Genomic DNA, 19,922 nt, shown 5'->3' with positions numbered 1-19,922 from the left:
AAGTTATTGTTGAACTTTCTTCATTTGATTTTGATTTTGATTCCCAGTAACTTTTAGAGTTGCTCTTTGTCAAACATAAGGAGACTAATTTAAAAGATGTTTTTAAAGGAGCAGTTATTACTGTAATACAAATAATTAGTTAATATACTAAATCTACTCTCTACCACTTTTTAGGTCGGTGTTCCATGTTGTCAGAACTCAGCATTATTACATTTGATGGAAATAATGCAGCATTGTATAGTATGGCTTCTTATATCTTAGTAAGAATTCCTGGGGAAGTTATAGTTGCTCATATTGAAAAATGTTCCATGAATCAGGTAAGTCATAATCTATTCTTCTGTCATTTCTTCATAAATCTAGTAGCGGAAGTATGTTGCAACATTAGGTATTCCCAGAGTAAGAAAGGACTCAACAACTGACTGAGATTTATCTTCTGGTACTTAAAACAAAACGTGTTTCATGTGAATATATTAGAGGCATATAGTATTAATCCAAATAATGTGTTTAAAAGTCAAGTAATGTATTTTTTTGAAATGTTTTTTCTTTCAGAATGGAAACTCATTTAAAAAGCTAGTGAGTATCTGCAAAATGTCTAGTGAATTCCTTATGTTTATTGCTAAAATTATGTTTAACTCCATAAAGTTTCAATTTTCTTTCAAATTAAGGCTTCCTCTGGAAGAATCTCTGGACTTTGTTTTAACAAGTTAAATTTGACCACATCTCTACATAAAGTACTTGTCAATCGGGCAGCAAGAAAGGTAGGAACACAAAGTTAAAGCATGTCCTCATAATGGATGAAATTGAGAAATTATATAAGCACAGTTATTTCCAAAAAGAGGGGAAATTAAACATATCAGTGGACTTTCACTGCTATGATGTCTAATCATTCTTTTCATGGACAGTTTAAAATGTGTTTCCTACTATTATATGTCTCCTACCATAACATGCCAACTGTGGCAAATGTTTCTCCCCTTTTGAGGTTAACTGAAACAGCCATGTTAAACATGCTAAAGCTCTCTTGGATAATACGAGTGGCCAGTCTTCTTAGTGTCAGAGCTAATGTTTAGTGTTTCAAATTAGACAAAGTGGAAATGATGTGAAAGAGAGGATCGTAAGGTTGCAAAGGGTAGCAGCCAAGAACACCCGAATGAAGAGTACTGAGAGAAAAACAGATGGTAAGAGTAGTTTTGAAATGTTGATGCCATTAATTAAGTGAGAGCTTAAAAAAATGAAGGAATATTTAAATTTATTGACATGAACTGAAGAAGAGCAATGCACCATTAAAAAGTTGGAAAGGGACCATTTGATTTTATAGGAAAAACCTTTATCCAAAGGAATTATATTTACCAAATAGGAGTGAGTTCTAAGCTGGATGCTTCACTCAGATCTACATGGTCTCTCAAAACTATAAAAAAATAATGTATAAAGATTTTGCTCAAAATGGCCGAGATGTTATATGCTTTCTGGAAATAAGTCTGTTAGCACAGGCCATACATTCTGGACTGGAAAAGTGTTAAAGCAAGCCTAAAATGCAGTATGATATCAGAAAGTTTAATTTTAAGTCAAACTTAAAATATATGAATGTGTTACTTTTTTGGACATGAGAATTTCTATATATACCTTTGATTTTAATGAGGTTGGTATATTAACAGGAAGTGGGTGGGAAATTAAACTCAAAACTGGTCCGTGCTGTTGTTGTGAACATTTGGTTGGAAGGGCTTATTTTTGGGGCTCAGCTGAACTGATGGCTGGTCATGTATTCAGTTGAAAACTTATTAACTTAAAAAATCATTTAATGAGTTTATGTGATAAAATGACACAGGTCCTGATCTCAAGTAACTTGCAGTTGTGTGGGGGGTGCATAAATGTAATTATCTGCCAATTAAAAGGCAGTAGGAGCTATAGTGAGAGAGTGATGACCAAGATATCATGGAAACAGAGATACATGTCACTGAAAAATGCAGTTTATAGGAGGGTCAGGTGGATATTTTTGGAGGAGGTGACACCTAAGATAAATCTTAAAGAATGAGTAGAAATTAACCAGGCAAAGAAGGCTATTTCAGCTTGAGGGTGGCAAGAGGAGGAAGATATAAAGATGAGAAATTGGATGGTTAGTCAGATAGAACTCTGAGAAATTTACTGCTAGTTACAGCTCATGGTTCCATGTCATCATTGTTATTTAAAGCACAGTTTTCAAAGTAAAAATCCTTGGATTCCTTATACTAGTATTACCAAGAAAACGTGTTAAAAATATAAGATCTAGGATCCAATCCAAACCTTGGAAGTAGAATTTCTGGTAATCTTAATCTTTACCAAGCTTCACAGATGGTTATTATGAACATTATAATTAAACAAACACTGATTTAGAAGATCAAATAGAGGACCCAGATTAAAGAAAACATCCTGAAAAAAACTTTATTATCTTTAATTTATATTAGGAGGCAATGGTATAATCAACATATATTGGGGGAAACATTAAAAAGCATATATAACTTAGAAGAAAGTTAGGTTTTGAAGAAAATAAAGGGCCATGAGGTTAGAACAAATATTGACTCTAGCAAGACAGCAAAAGAGCAATAAAAGAATTTAGGAGTTGTGAGAAACTGCGGCAGCAGCAGAGAAGTGGCTTTGTTAGCATTTAAAAATAGTTTACGTTAAATCAGAAGAAACGGGAGAATCTGAAGTTTCCTAATGTTTATGAGTGTATATGAAAACACAAACATTGTTCTAATAGGTGTAAATGCATTATGTAATTTTAGGTAGAAGTGGATTCTATTGCTGTACCTTTGCCTTTTGCAAATCAAGATCTGTCCATAGAGGATTCTGGTTCAATGTATGTGATTACTACTCCAGCTGGACTAATCATAAAGTGGGCTCATCTTACAGGGATTGTAGACATTCATTTTGGCTCTCAATTTAACTTGTCATCTGACACAGAAGGACTTTGTGGTGAGCACTGCTTTTCAAATCTCTATTTCTTCTTTTTTTTTTTTCTGTTCACATTTCACCGTCTTGAACCCTCTTGCCCCGTTTTTTGGGTTGGAGAAGTGATGTTAACTTTCAGGTCCCCATGTGAATATACTGAAGGAAGCAACGTCTTTCCATAAATGGACTTAGAGGCAAGAAATAACAGTTCAACTTGGGTATTTTATGGAAATATATGCTTACCACTGTTTCTACAACACTGTTTGTATTCCTACGAACTCATCTTTATTAAGCATTAATGAAGTGTCAGGCATTATTTTACATACTTTAACTCATTTAATTCTAACAGTAGCCTCAATAAGTAGGCACTAGTGTTAATTTATAAGTGATAAAAATGAGGCATAGAATGATTAAAGACTTAAATAACTTTGTTTCTTATTTTTTTAAGTTTGAAATCAAAGAAAACTTAGTTAAGTCATCTTGAAAGTTATATACAGGGAACACAATGTTCTGAATATTAGTCCCAGTTTTCTTGTGAAGTGTAAAGCCTAGATGTACCTTTACACATAGGTTCCATAAGTGTAACCTAAGTGTAAAGGTACATCTTACACTTTCTTATCATAATATATTACATAGATACATAGTGATAAGCCAAAGGAAACAAATTAGAAAAATCTCTAGGTACATAACAAAATAAAAAGAAAATTCTGGCTCTGGTGTCTGCCAGAGCTATCCCCTTTACAAATGTTTAAGTGAACATCAGTTTCCTTATCTTTAAAATGGGAATAGTAAAATCTGCCTTCAAAATTGTTGTTAGAATTGAATGTGAAAGTTAACGTAAAACACTTAACACATTGCTTAATACAGTCAATAAATATTAGCTTAGTACAAATACATCTATTTTAAACTCACTAAATATTAATTGAGTAAAAGTTAATGGATCAGCTTCTGAGTGTCTGACATATTATGCTTGGTGCTGACAACTCAAAACAAATAGACCAAGTCCTTGCTCTCAACAAATTATGTGAAATACCCAAATTTCTTCTTCAAAAATGTAAAGCATTTAGTGGAAAGTTTGGCTAAAATGATTTACAATTTCCTTGCCTGTCTAGAGCATGCTAAACATAGCACAGACTTCTATGGTGACTTAGGTTATCATTGTGGAAATAGTTATTAGATATACATAATAACCCAATAGATATGATTGAGTAATAACTCAGGGATTTGGGGAATGCGTGTTTTCGCTTCTGATTTATCGCTTCTGTGTGCTATAACTTCTGCTTGATTTTCATGTTTGTTTGGTTGTTTTCCTCTACAGTCAGCTCATGCTTTTATGGAGACAGTCTGCTAACTGGGTTCTTAACTGGTCACTACAGAGAAGGGGCTAGGGTCACCTTTTTGCTAACAAGGGTCACCCCCTAAATGTCCTGACCTCCACAATGGGAGAGCGGTGGTTTGTTAAAAGGAAAGCAGGGTGCTGGCTGATTGAGTTGTAGTGGACAAGAGCGTGACCCAAACTGAATATGGACACCAGAATGGGAGGTCTATACTGACAACTTGTTCTACATAGATAGCACTGTGAAGTCTGCAGGAGTGGTGGCTGGAGTTGCAATGAAAACATATTTTTACTACCAACACCTCTTCCCAGAAGAGTTTAGACTTTAAACATAGCTACTTTACAGTATAGTTCACTTAGCTTGAGTTTTATTTATTTATTTATTTTTTTGCACTGTACTCAGTCTCCTGTATATTTACAAGTGTGGGGCAACTATGGCAGCAGAAACCTTTATTGATTTTGTTATAACGACCTGAGGATTAAGATTTGATACTTGAAAAAAATGTTTAACTCATATCTTTTATAGCTAGGAGCCTTGGGAATTAATAAAAAATTATGTCTTAAAGTACGGTGGGATTCAGGTAAGGTATGATTAGGGTCCTAGGCCCATTTCTCTGTACTTCCCTTGGCTTTTCACTTCACTAGATAAAAAGTAAGCTCTGTCCTCAGCTTGGCTTCCCTGAAGGAAGCTAGAGGCTATAGCAGGTCACAGCATCACAGCCATCAATCGGCCATGTCATTGCAAGGAAGAGAGATTGTCTATGTCCTAGAATTACCCGGGTCAAATCCTGAGCTTAACAATGGTTGTTCTAATGTTGAACAAATCTATGTGTCTAAGTGACTGCCACAAGCTGACTGGTTTATGCCTGGATTACCTGTAACAGTTGTTAATGCAAGGGAGTAAGGCTTACCTTTATGCTTACCAGGGCCCTCTGCTGGAGTGGCGTCATGTGCTAGGTAATGGGGCAGAGATAGTTCCTGAAGAGAAAAATTTAATGTTTTCAGGCAGGGTTTTCCTGGGGGAATAGATGCTTAGGAGGCAATCACAAAATGTCTCCTATTCTGGGGAATACCCTGTCAGATTTAAGAACTAGTTCTTAAATTATGAGATAGTGGTAACAGTGGAAGAGTGTAGGGACGGAATCAATCTCCTCTTTCTTCTTCTAGATCTTTTCACATATCTTGACTTCTAGGATTATAATTTCTCTCTTATCTGGTTAAGACAGTTCTACACTATTTTATCAAAGAATCAGACACATAATTTAAAAAAATCCATCAACGTTAAAGTCAAAAGACATAAATTTGGCGCCTGATTCAGTCAATAATTTATTTTAAATCAGTTATTGAGATGATTTATTTCTGCTGCCTATATTTGGTTTAAGTGAAAAAAATTTTCCTTCTAAATGTCACACGTCTTTTTAGGAATTTGCAATGAAGATCCAGATGATGATCTAAGGATGCAAAATGGCACAATCATTACGAATATGGAAGATATAGAATTATTTATTGAGAGCTGGGAAATTGAGAAATCATTTGTAGTAACAACGAGAAGGCCTTTTAGAAATTGTACTGAGCACGACTGCAGTCACTGCATTGAGTTATTAAACAGAAGAGTTTTCATCCCATGCCATAATGAAGTAAGTTGAAAGCAACCATAAATCAGAATTGTCATGTTAGACATGTTGAGAGTAAAAGCCAATAAATTCTTGTTCTTGCCATGATGTTCTTCTACTGAGAATAGTTTATCCCCAAGCCTCCTCTCAGTACGCTTTGGAATTCAAAATCATTTACTGTTTATGACTTATAGAACGGGAAGGATAATTATCTTTTTCCCCCCCATGTTTTTTTTTCTGAACTATATCTACAGCTTTCAAGAAAAATGAAATGTGGTCCCATGAATAAATGCCTCTAGGAGAAAGAGATGAATGCCATTTGATAACCCAGTACAGACACCAAGACAGTGAGGCTTTAATCAATTCCTGGCCTCTTAGGTGCATACTTGTAATAGAATCTGTCATATATTCAATTTAATTGTTCTTTATTAGTCTCTAACTTTCTGACTTTAGGTGACTAGTAGATACTTTAAATAATCTGCATCGTTAAAAAAAGATCTGTTGTTAGAGACAAAAGACAGACAAATACAGCACTTCGTGTATCATTAAATGAAAAATTATTGAGATCAAGTACCTACTAGGCACTGTGTTAAACTCCTATGATACAAAGATGAGTAAGACCCTCTCCTTGCTCTCAAAGAATCTAGAAGGAAGGCAAGTCTGTGAACAGATTAATCACAATATACAATATGGAGATGCATAGGAGCCCAAGTCGGGAGAAGACTTCCCAGGGTTTCAGACATCTTAATTATTTAGAAGGATGAGTTTGCCAGGAGAGAAGAGGGAGGAAGGGAGACCTAGGCCAAGAAAACAGTATGACAAGAGCAGGGTTGCTGGAAAAGGCCATGTTAGGAAAACACTGAAATAGCTTAGTGCAAGACTTACGGAGGGGCGAAGTCTGGGAAGGAGAGTGAGTGAATTGTCAAAGCAGAAGGAGTTCACTCTAGGACTTTCTGTGTTCGACCATCAAGTGTAGACGCCATAATTCTCAGCCTGCCCTCTATGAGTTCTCTGAGGGAAAAGACTAAGAATATGAAGTCATGGGATAAAAATGGTGTATCTTTCTGGAGCTTCAGTTTTACTCAGAGATTTGCAACAAAGTAAGTTTTAAATGTTTACATTTTAAAATGCATGCATATAAAAATGAAAAAAGTAGCAAATACTTTTTAACTCATTTGAGTGTCATTGTAATCTGTCTTTTTAAAGCATAAGGACTTTCAAAAATTGCATTTTTAACTGGGAACTTAGAAGGTTGATTACATCAGGAAACTTTTCAGCTTGACTATACAAGGCATGGTGAGGCAACACAGGGTACCATTTAGTCTGTGATAGCTCCAGCTTTCCCTGAGGTTCCTCCCAGTGAATTTGACGGCAAAAGAAAGGAATGCTTGACATTTCGTTTTTCTGCTTCTAATCTTCATCCTCATTTGCAAATCTCCACATAGCAGGCAGATGATCTTTTGAAAATGGAAACATGACTGGATTATTTCTCTACCTAAAATCCTTCAGTGTCTTTCACTTACCCTTAGAATACGCTCTAAATTTATCAGGGCTTATAATTTCCTCTATGCTTTGGCCTGCCTACTTTTCCAGCTTCCTCTTGTGCTACACTTTTCTTACTGGCTAAGCTCCAGGCATTCCAGTCTCCTTTCAACTGTTGCACTATTTCAAGGTTTTTCCTGCAAATGGGCTTTTATGCTTGGAGTGTCCTAAGCTAGAATACTTCCCTCCTCTGATCTATTTTAGCATGGTGACTCCTCTTGATTCAACACATAGGCTTTAACTATGAGATCCACAAGGCAGAGAACAGGTCTGTTTTAGTCACCTTTATATTCCTCATGAATATTACGGTGCCTGATATGTAGTTAGGTGCTCAATAAACTGTGAAAGGATGCATAAATGAATGGATGCATGGAGGATACAGGAGAATCAGCTTTTGTGGGTTCAGTACAGAAGGGTTACAATTTTTTTTCTTTTTTTTTTTTTTTTTTTTTTTTTTGTGGTACGCGGGCCTCTCACTGTTGTGGCCTCTCCCGTTGCGGAGCACAGGCTCTGGACGTGCAGGCTCAGCGGCCATGGCTCACGGGCCCAGCCACTCCGCGGCATGTGGGATCCTCCTGGACCGGGGCACGAACCCGTGTACCCTGCATCGGCAGGTGGACTCTCAACCACTGCGCCACCAGGGAAGCCCTACAATTTTTTTTTATATATTGGAAAAATTAAGTCATGTGGGACTTCAAGGCTAAAATACCTGGAAAAAATTTGAAGCTATTCTAGATCTCAGAGGAGACCAGTTGAAGCCAGAGGTCAAGTTTGGGGAGTTATTAGTATATGGAGTTTTTAAAAATAACAGTAACTCATGTATGATGTGCCAGAGTCTGCTCTCTATACTTTCCATATATTAGCTCACAGCAATCTTAAGAAGTAGTACGTTTATTATTAACTCTATTTAACTTATGAAGAAACCAAGGTGAAGATGTAAATGCCCAAGATGGCGGTAGAAACTGTGGGAATGGGTGAGCCCACGAAGAGTGCTTGTAGTGAGTAGACAGGGCGATCAAGGAAGGGGTCTAGACAAATACTCAGAATGAAGCAGGAAGAGGAGACAGCAATGAACAGATGGAAAGGCACCAGAGTGTGGTGCTCTCAAAGTCAAGGGAGAGGGTTTTAAGACACAGGGGCCATGCATGGCATCATATGCCTTTGAGAGTTTGGCAAGGGTTTAGAATATCAAGGTGTTCCATGGATTTGACAAGTATTCCATGAAAAGTGAAATGGTTGGAAACTGAGGAGATTCAACAGAGGAGACTAAAAAGGAAGTAATATCTTAGTGTTTATAGATATGGACCTTGAAGAAAAAATGATAGGATATGAAAAATATTAAGTATTTTTATCTGACACTTTGACCTGTGTCCACATTTAACATCTGAATGTAGATGCTTAGTATGTTTGCTGAATAAATGAGCAGAGAAAAATTGGAGTGAATGTTGTTACAAGTTAAATTATTTAGATTTCAGGTATCTCTAGATCAAAATGAAACATAATCTGTAGAAAAAATGAGTTTCTAATTAAGTTGAGGCATGACAAATTATATAAATTATTTGACTAATGTTCAATATTAGTACACGATTTTTTGAGAAGCATTTATAACCTCATTTAATGGGCAGTGCCATGTATCATTACAGAAAGCTTTAGGAGCCTCCAGTTTTATCTGTAATAGATCAAAGTCTTATTCAGTATATAGAAAACATGACTGTAACCCAAAATGTAATATCAGAAATAGGTTTTTGCTAGGTCCACATACTCTGTTTCTTTTCCATCTTTATAAGATAGATTTATGTAGATCAGTACAGACAATATTTATCTTATCTAAAATTGTGTGTTTAAAAAATTATAAATTCAGTAGTGACATCTAATATTATGAAGCTTTGAAAATCTAAGGTCAAAGAGGAACTCTAATGAATATTAACTTGCTACCTTTTGATTCTCCAAATAGCTTAGTCTAGCTTAGGGCCTTCAGAGAAATAAAACAACATAACTTATCCCAAGGCACAATGTATCTCTAGGTTTCACCACAAGACTTTTGTGAAAAGATGTGGATCAACTATACCTATTTTTGGAACTATGAATGTGATGCCCTTTCTGCATATGTGGCTCTATGTAACAAGTTTGACATTTGCATTCCATGGAGAACACCTGATTACTGCTGTAAGTAGTACACTTCAAACAATATTTTCCAACACTCAAATAACAGTCCAGTTTTTTGCATTCACTTCTTTCTTTTCCTTTTCAGCACAAAATACTTTTTTAAAAATTCATTTATTTATTTATTTTTGGCTGTGTTGGGACTTCGTTGCTGCGCGCGGGCTTTTCTCTAGTTGCGGTGAGCAGGGGCTACTCTTCATGGCGGTGCGTGGGCTTCTCATTGCGGTGGCTTCTCTTGTTGCGGAGCACGGGCTCTAGGCATGTGGGCTTCAGTAGTTGTGGCACGTGGGCTCAGTAGTTGTGGCTCACGGGCTTGGTTGCTCCACGGCATGTGGGATCTTCCCGGACCAGGGATTGAACCTGTGTCCCCTGCATTGGCAGGTGGATTCTTAACCACTGCACCACCAGGGAAGTCCACAAAATAATTTTGTAAGAATAAAACGAATGTAAGTGTAACCTATAGTTAGGTCTCCCACTTCAGCAACTTCTGTTTTTATCCTGGTCTAAATTTAAAGCAGGGGTGGGGGTCAAGAAGGTGGAGTAGGAAGACCTTGAACTCACCTCCTCCAACAGACATACCAAAATTACAGTTACTTCCAGGGAAACCATCTATGAGAATGACCTGAACACTAGCAGAAAAGATATCCCACAGCAGAAGTCATAAAGAAGGAGTAACACCAAGATGCGTAGGAAGGGCAAAGATGCGGGATAGTCAGGACCCACACCCTGTGGCCAGTGACCTATAAACAGGATGTGTATCACAGTTGTAGAAGTCCTTCCTAAGAAGTGAGGGGTCCAGCTCCACCTTGTCCTCCCCAGCCTAAAAGTCCTGCATCCGGAAGATGAGTCCTCAGAACTTCTGGCTTTGAAACCCAGCAGGGCTTATGTTTGGGAGAACTGGAGGGCTATAGGAAACAGAGACTCTGCTCTTAAAGGGCGTGCACAAATTCTCCCATGCTCCAAGTCCCAGGGCAGAGGAAGTAGTTTGAAAGGTCACTGTGTCAGAACCACTTGCTGATCTTGGAGAGCCCACTGGAGAGGCAGGAGGCAACTGAGACTCGCCCTGGGGATGGAGATGCTGGAAGCATCCATTTTGGGGAGCTTATTCTACTGTAGTAACACAGGCACTGGCAAAAGACTGTTTTGGGATCCTCCCACCAGCCTGTTCCAGGGGCTTCTCTGCCCTCCAGTGGGTCAGCACCAGCTGAAAGCCCTCCAGGCTGTGCAGACAGCCATGCAGAAAGCCTACCCCACCCTCCAGGGGCCCCTAGTCACTGCGGAATTGCAGCCAACCAGGCCAGGGGCCAGCCCTGCCTACCAGTGCACCCACAGTAGTTGGCGCTGCCACAACAGAAGCGTGCTCACAGCCTACATAGGGGGCACTCCTAGAGCATGCAGCTCTGGTGACTAGAGAGGAGTGTGCCCTCATAACAAAAACCAGAGCAAGACACCAAAGAAAAGAAAATTACAGGCCAGTACCACTGAGGAACATAGATAACAAAAGTCCTCAACAAAACATTAGTAAACTGAATTCAGCAACACATTAAAAGGATCATATGTCATGATGAAGTGCGATTTATCCCAGGGGTGCCAGTGATGGTTCAGTATCTGCCAATCAGTCAGTGTGATAAACCACATTACCAAATTGAAGAATAGAAATCATCTCAGTAGGTGCAAAAAAAGTTTCTGACAAAATTCAGCATCCACTTATGATAAACGTCTCTCAATAAAGTGGGTACAGAGGGAGCATACCTCAATATAATAAAGACCACATATGAGAAAACCACAGCCAACATCATACTCAATAGTGAAAAGCTAAAGGATTTCCTCTAAGATCAGAAAAAAAACAAGGACACCCACTCTCACCACCTTTATTCAGCATAGTATCAGAAGTCCTAGGCACAGCAGTCAGACAGGAAAAAGAGATAAAGGTGTCCAAATTGGAAAGGAACAAGTAAAACTGTCACTGTTTGCAGATGACATAATACTATACATAGAAATCCTAAAGACACCACCAAAATCTATTAGAACTAATAAATGAATTCAGTAGAGTTGCAGGGTACAAAATTAATATACATAAATCTGTTGTGTTTCTGTACACTAATAACAGACTACCAGAAAGAGAAATTAAGAAAACAATCCCATTTACAACTGTATCAAAAATAACAAAATACCTAGGAATAAATCTAACCAAAGAAGTAAAAGACTTGTACTTGGAAAACTATAAGACATTGATAAGAGAAACTGAAGATGACAAAAACAAATGGAAACAAGCCATGCTCATGGATTGGAAGAATTAATATTGTTAAAATTATCATTTACCCAAAATAATCTAGAGATTCAATGCTAACCCTATCAAAGTACCAAAGGAATTTTTTACAGAACTAGAACAAATAATTCTAAAATTTGTATGGAAACACAAAAGACCTCAAATAGCCAAAGTAATCTTGAGAAAGAAAAAGAAAGCTGGAGGTATCACCTTCCCTGATTTCAAACTATACTACAAAGCTGTAGTAATCAGAATAGTATGCTACTGGCACAAAAACAGACTCATAGATCAACAGAACAGAATAAAGAGCCCAGAAATAAAACCACACTTACATGGTCAATTAACCTATGACAGGAAGCAAGATGTATTTGGGGAAAGAAAGCCTCTTCAATAAATGGTGTTCGTAAAACTGGACAGTGGCATGCAAAAGAATCAAACTGGACTACTTTCTTAAACCATATACAAAAATAAACTCAAAACAACTAAAGACTTAAATGTAAGCCGTGAAACCATAAAATTAGACGAAGGTATAGGCAGTATGCTTTTTTGACATCAGTCTTAGCAATATTTTTTTGAATATGTCTCCTCAGGCAAGGAAAATAAAAGCAAAAATAAACAAATGGGACTAAATGAAACTAAAAAGCTTTTGCACAGCAAAGGAAACTATCAACAAAATGGAAAAGCATCTTAGTGAATGGGAGAAGATGTTTGCAAAATATATGTCTGCTAAGGGGTTAATATCCAAAATATCCAAAATACTCATATAACTCAACATCAAAAAACAAACAACCCAATTAAAAAACGTGTAGAGGATCTAAATAGACATTTTTCCACAGAAGACATACAGGTGACCAACAGACACATGAAAAAAAAGTGCTCAATATCACTAACCATCAGAGGAATATAAATCAAAACCACGATGACATACCACCTCACACCTGTCAGAAAGGCTGTCATCAAAAAGACAAAAATAACAAGTGTTGGTGAGGGTGTGGAGAAAAGGCAACCCTCCTGCACTGTTTGTGGGTTTGTAAACTGGTACAGCCACTATTGAAAATAGTATGGAGTTTCCTCAAAAAACTAGAAATAGCATATGGTCCAGAAATTTCACTTTTGAGTATTTACCTGAAGAAAACAGAAATACTAACTCAAAAAGAAATATGCACCCCTATGTTCATTGTAGCATTATTTACAATAGCCATGAAATGGAAACAACCTAAGTGCCCATCTATAGATGAATGGATAAAGAAGATGTGGTATATATACACAATGGAATACTACACAGCCATAAAAAATGAAATATGGCCATTTGCAACAACATGGGTGGATCTAGAAGGAATTACGCCAAGTGAAATATGTCAGACAAAGAAAAGACAAATACTGTATGATCTCATATATGGAATCTAAAAAACAAAACAAAAAAACAAAACAAAACAAAAATAGATTCATAGATAATAGAGAACAAATGGGTGATTGCCAGTGGGGAGGGGTGAAATAGGTGATAGGGATTAAGAGATACAAACCTCCAGTTATAAAGTAAATAAGCCTAGGCGATTTAATATACAGCATAAGGAATATGGTCAATAACATTGTAATAACTTTGTATGTGGACAGAGGGTTGCTAGACTTATTGTGGTGATTATTTCATAATGTATGCAAGTGTCAAATCACTATGTAGTACACCTGAAACTAACGTAATGTACGTCAACTATATTTCAATTTGAATAAATGAATGAATGGATTTAAAGTAGGCTTCAGTTCTCCCAAAAGGAAACCTAGTCCACAAATGTTACTTAGCAAAATAGATTGAAATATTGAAGAAATCACAGAGGTTTGAAGGGGATTTTAATCTTATATCCTACAGCACACTTTGCTGGTCCTCATTCAACCTGCCTCTCTTTCCCATGCTTGTCCTTACACGTCATATGTGGAGAGGTTGGAGATTTTTCTTCCCCCTTTTCCTTCTTCCTAACATAATATCTACATCCTAGAAACCAATCTTTCTGGCTTTCTTTGATTAATATCTAGGTTCAGTATTTTTCCAGATACATGTTTGTATTTCCTTTTTCTTTTATATTTATCCTTTGCCCATTTTTATACATAGGGCTCAAGCTTTCTCATCCAGCTATAACTTTTCATACAAAATTTTTTTAAACTTTTCAACAATCTTGGGCACGTTTTACAGAAAATATTGTTAATTTAATTATAGTCATTCAATGGTAAAAGGTTTTCAAAATGAATGTTACTAAAATGCTCAAAATAAAAGGTTTTCATCCCCCCCAAAAAGAATAAAATGCACAGATAAAGAATAATATATCATAGACACCAGTTACATGACTCCACTTCAGAAATAAAGCAGCTCCTGGTGTACCCTCTCTTGTCCCTTTCCTCTCCCTACTCCCCCAGAGGTACTCACTATTCAAGAGTGGGGTTACTTGATTCACTGGGAACATACGACATCTTCAGTTTTACTATTACAATCGTTCTCTACTGAGATGTTACCAATTTACACCTCCACCACCTGCATGTTCATTTTTTTTTTTTTAAGAAGATGTTGGGGGTAAGAGTTTATTTATTATTAATTTATTTATTTTTGCTGTGTTGCGTCTTCGTTTCTGTGCGAGGGCTTTCTCTAGTTGGGGCAAGCGGGGGCCACTCTTCATCGCGGTGCACGGGCCTCTCACTATCGCGACCTCTCTTGTTGTGGAGCACAGGCTCCAGACGTGCAGGCTCAGTAGTTGTGGCTCACGGGCCTAGTTGCTCCGTGGCATGTGGGATCCTTCCAGCCCAGGGCTCGAACCCGTGTCCCCTGCATTAGCAGGCAGACGCTCAACCACTGCGCCACCAGGGAAGCCCCTGCATGTTCATTTTTTAACAGTATGACTTTTTTTTTTTTTTTTTTTTTTGCGGTACGCGGGCTTCTCACTGTTGTGGCCTCTCCCATTGCGGAGCACAGGCTCCGGACATGCAGGCTCAGCGGCCATGGCTCACGGGCCCAGCTGCTCTGCGGCATGTGGGATCTTCCCGGACCGGGGCATGAACCCATGTCCCCTGCATCGGCAGGTGGACTCTCAACCACTGCGCCACCAGGGAAGTCCAACAGTATGACTTTTTAAGATCACTGAAAATCAACAAGAATTTTCTGAAGCATCATTTAGAAACTGCTCAGCAATGGTAGTTTCTTTTGACAGTGAAGGATTAAGCCTAAATACGCGGGATTTTTCTTTTCTATGACTTGGTTGAGTTGCATATTTAAAACATGTTTCTGTGCTTATTCTGTGTGGGCTGTTGTATCTTCTACTGCACAGAGCAGTAACTTCATAATAGTTGACTTTATATTTATGCCAACCAAATTTGGGCTGCGTTTTGGTCATATTTATTTGATATAAATCAGATGAATTTTTCCTGCTATAACATAATACTAGCTGGACACCTGGAAGATGCTCAAAAATACTCATTGATTGTTTTGTTTCTAATTTATAGTTAAGTAATACATGAAAAATGGACTTTGAGGAGTCTGAAAATGTGCAACATCTATTTTCAGAAAGAAAACTAACATTTCTTCCTTTTACTAGAATTCAAGTAGGTCACTTTTATCATTAGCAAATTCCACAAATCCTCTATTATTTATAGCTTTGAGTTGCCCAGAGGGGAAGGAATATCAACCCTGCGTGCGACCTTGTGAAGCAAGAACGTGTCTGAACAGATGGTTCTATGGACACTCTTCACGTCAGAAATTAAGAGAAGACTGTGTGTGCAAAAATGGAACCATTCTTCACAGGCCAGAGTCAACTCAGTGCATTCCAGAGAAAGAATGTGGTAAGCAGAGAAGTACAAAATGACATCTTAGGGACCCAGCAAATAAATAATACTTTTTTAGAACTTGGAGAGATGTGCTGAGAAAGATTGATTAAAGGTCACCCAAGTGCTGGAAAGGAAGAGGGTATGTAGTTTGATTTTAATATGATTTCAGTTGAAGTTACCAAAATTAGGGGCTTCGGTGGTGATACGTTTTAATCTCTACTTATGTTTATAATAACTGGAAAAGAATATGGCACATTAAGAATGAAGAGAATAGTGTGTGGACTGAATTGAAAGTTCAATTATTTCACGTATTAATGATTCAACTTTACCTCTATGAGCCTGAGGTTATGCATCTGCAAAATGGGGAAAATAATAGGACTTATCCCACAAGGTTAGTGTGGGATACATAAAATAATAGAAAGTTTTGTAACAGTGCCTAGAGAAAAATAAACACTCAAGAAATTGCAGAGTGTTGTTATCTGGGAGAAAACATTGAGTATTTCTACTTTCATTTTCAAACCATTTTATCCTGACACATTGTCTCTGTGGTGGTTGTGGATAAAAAAGGGCCCAACTGAGAAAACCACAGTACAGTACTTTATCTATCATAGGGCTCATTGTTATGGTCAGAAGTAACGCTAGTAATTCAAGGGAAAGGCAAGTAGAAGTGAAATGCATATATTGTTTCAGAAAAAGGTTTGTGTTTGCCACTGAAGAAAGTATTTGTGGAAGAATTTGAGAATATACATGGGTATATTTGTTTTTAGGGACCTGTGAGATTGGTTTGGTAGTAAATAAAGAGAAATTCACTGGAGGCTGGGAATATGGTGGTCACTTCATTTATCTTTATTATTCCTTAAAAGAACTACTAGAGGGCCATATTTATCATTATGTAAAGCATTCATGATAAAAGTAATAGAGTCACTAAATAATATTTTGCTTGACTACCTACTTTCTACATTTAGATTTTAAAGCGGAAATGTTTTGAATTCTGATATGACAAACATGTTAATGTGTGGTAGAGACTACCTTGTTTTCTAATACTAGTTTTAACAGTTGATATTTTAAAACCAATTAAAATTTATGTTACTAAGTTTGTTCAAGCTAAATAAATTGTATTAACAAGACTTAAAATGAATAAAAAATAATTAAGAAATCATCTTATTTATAGAAGAGGACATGCAAAGTTATAGATAGTTGTAGAAGGGAAAAATATTTTCTGTGGACTATAAAAATTTCATTAAAGAAAAATGTAAGCTAGTAGCTGATGAACAGAAAGAAGAAGCTGAGAAAGGGTAGATAATGTGACATGTTACCTGTGTCACTGGGCCAAGTCACAGTCTGAAATCAAAACATCACAGCTTGGTTTATTTTCGTGCCCAGGTTCTAAGTGATATAACATTGACCATCTTTTTAAGCGTGCACTGATAGTGAAGACCAGCCTCGAACTGCTGGGGAGATTTGGAATGGGGGCATTGACGAATGTGCCCTGTACAAATGTTTGGAGAATGGAAGTATTATTCCCATAGAACCTGATTGTGATGAAGAGCCCTCGCCAATTTGTGAACGAGAAGCTGAAGTCGTCCTGGGCTTCACTGATAAGTGGACCTGCTGTTCAAAGGAAGTTTGCAGTATGTATGCAGGCTGAAGCCTTACAGTCTGTTAATGCCACAAAATATGTTGATATTCTTTGTGAAAAAGCAGGGCAGGCATGATGCTTGGTGTTAAAAAAAAAAACGTATGGGGTTAAAGTAACAATGAAAGTATGCCATAAATGTCACCTACACTTTCTCAAAGCAAGTTTTACCTCATTATAGTTTTGTTGATTTTGCAAATAGACATGCAAAACTCTGGCTATTATCAAATAATAATATTCAGAAATACGTGAAGATAAAAGATCTGGGAATCTTTGACTTATGACAATCAGGGGTCAAAGACAAAACAATAGGTAATCTTAACTCTGCTGCGTTTTCACATATGACCATTCTATGAGCTGAATGGTTTAATTGTAGTGTAAAGACATGCATAGTGAGATTCATTTCCCTGCTTTGAGTTAGAAACACAGGATTTTAGTTGTGTTCACAAATTTTTTAATACTTCTCTTTATTTCCAGGCTGTGACATGACTTTGTGTGAAACTGCCATTCCAACATGTACAAATGGTCAAAAATTGATCGTTGGCCATAGCCCTCTTTCTTGCTGTCCACAGTACCAATGTGGTGAGTAATTAATTAGGAAAAGTAAGAATGAGGTTCACTGTTCAGAGTAGTGGATTAAATTCTCATTTTTGTGTCTACAAGGAAATTTATTATAAAAGATTGTTTGCAGAGCTGTCTTGCTAAAGGTAGCTTTTTAAAAACCTGCAGTTTCTTTATAAATATGTATATATATGAACTTTAAATCTATTTATTATATATATAATTAACTCATTCTAAAGACCTTAATTTCAGTGGAAATATGTATTTTGAATGTATATATTTGTATATTTTAAATGTAAATAATTTGCCATTTCCTATACATTTCTGCTAAGATTTTATAGCAGGATATATATATATATATATATATATATATATATATATATATATATATATATATACACACACACACACACACACACACACACACACACACACATACATACAGATGATTAATCATATATATGATTAATAGAATGTTATATATATTTTTTAAATGTCTATTGACATATATTTTATATGTAAAAGTATTTATTTTAAATATAAATAACCTGCTATTTCCTATATATTTCCACTAAGATTAAGATTTTTTTAATGAGCTAATTATCACTAAATTCAAAGAGAACTGAGCCACACTATTTCATTTATTTATTGTCTCACTCTATACACATTTCCAAATATCTCTGGAATGTTTCTGCAGAATGTGACCCACTCAAATGCCCCAAAATTGCAGTGCCAGAGTGCAGAGAAGACCAGTTCATGTTGCAGGTTCAACAGGAAGAGACTTGCTGCTTTCCTCCTGCCTGTGGTAAGCATTCTGTGAGGTCATTTCCTGGAAGAAGAGGGAGGATCTAGGGAAAATCTCTGATTTCATGTGAATTTCATGGGACTCAATGGTAACCAATATTCTTCTGATATACTCTTAAAATTCAACTGAACAAGAATAGCAGAAAAGAAAGTACAGCGTTTTCAATGATTCTTGACAATTATTTCAATTAGTACTACTTTTCCCTATCGACAAAGACTATGTACATCATTGAAAACATGATCAAGATAATATAATCAATTAAAAAAAATAAGGCTAGCACCTAGTTCTTTTTAGAGAAAAATTTAGCCCTGGCTTTCCTGAATAACCAACTAAATAAACGACTCTGCTAAGCAGCCTACCTCTTTAAAACTTCATCTCCTGTATATCCTGTGTAAGCAGATGGTAGAAATAAATGGAAGGTGTCTGGGAAATGACTGAATTTGAACTAAATATTCTGACGAACTAGACTTTGAAAAATAAAGAATTCTCTTTTCCATTTCACTGAGGAATTATCATATCAAAGGCTGTTGATTAATGTAGGTTTCAGATAAACCTATGTAGATCAAAGCACTTCTTTTTGTATCATTTAAGGTTCTTTGACTGCAGTGGCAACAACTGATTGATTCTGGCTAGCTTAAGCACAACCAATTATTGGGAGAATTGGGGAATCAAGATTTTGTAGAATCAAGATGAAGCATTCAGCCAAGCCCTGGGAAGGAGGGAAACCAGCTTCTCTAGGTGGCAGTCACTCATGATTGAGTCAGCAACATCCGTTTCTTGTCTTGATGTGCCTCTATTTATGACTCAAATGCTGTAGAAAGACATTCTCATTGGTCTAAATGGGACATTCGTCTCATTCGTCATTCGTGGGTTTTTCCTACACGTGGGCCTGGTAAGAGTGAGGCACCTTAATTAAGAGTCACTCCAAGGCTGCGTAGGTGAGGCATTTCCTCAAGTGCATTAAGAGAGTTGTTATCAAAGTTGGAAGAGGGATGCTAAGAGCTCAGAAGAACAGGGGCCTACTACATTGTTCATTCATAGGAGTGATCAAGAGTAGTGAATTAAGAAAACTTAAAGAAGTAAATAAATGGTATTTTGATCCTAGTAAGAACAAATTACTCCTGAAATCTTATATTTCTGGTAAGATGGTTCTTCTGTATCACTGTGCTTGGGAAAGTATAAAGCAGTACACTCAGATAGTATTATTGTTTTTATGACCAAATAAGGAGATCCGTTTATTAAATCCTTATTTTCCTTGCTTCCTATTT

General features: G+C 36.8%; 1 protein-coding gene across 1 annotated transcript in view; it reads left to right on the top strand.

Moving 5' to 3' along the window:
* OTOGL (otogelin like) overlaps positions 1–19,922 on the top strand; it is a gene marked incomplete at both ends in the record, with an annotated part of 149,058 nt that overhangs the window by 113,770 nt on the left and 15,366 nt on the right. The window contains 10 exons of the mRNA XM_081250255.1: positions 175–317; positions 550–573; positions 666–758; positions 2,760–2,949; positions 5,684–5,898; positions 9,441–9,582; positions 15,482–15,667; positions 17,071–17,283; positions 17,766–17,870; positions 18,547–18,654. Of these exons, the coding sequence (XP_081106381.1) occupies positions 175–317; positions 550–573; positions 666–758; positions 2,760–2,949; positions 5,684–5,898; positions 9,441–9,582; positions 15,482–15,667; positions 17,071–17,283; positions 17,766–17,870; positions 18,547–18,654 (1,419 nt within the window). The remainder of the gene's footprint in view (positions 1–174; positions 318–549; positions 574–665; positions 759–2,759; positions 2,950–5,683; positions 5,899–9,440; positions 9,583–15,481; positions 15,668–17,070; positions 17,284–17,765; positions 17,871–18,546; positions 18,655–19,922) is intronic.

Source organism: Mesoplodon bidens (genome assembly GCF_964165515.1).
Source record: "Mesoplodon bidens genome assembly, chromosome: 11".
Taxonomy (NCBI): domain Eukaryota; kingdom Metazoa; phylum Chordata; class Mammalia; order Artiodactyla; family Ziphiidae; genus Mesoplodon; species Mesoplodon bidens.
The sequence above is the reverse complement of the archived record's forward strand: the minus strand, read 5'-3'. Positions and strand labels throughout refer to the sequence as shown.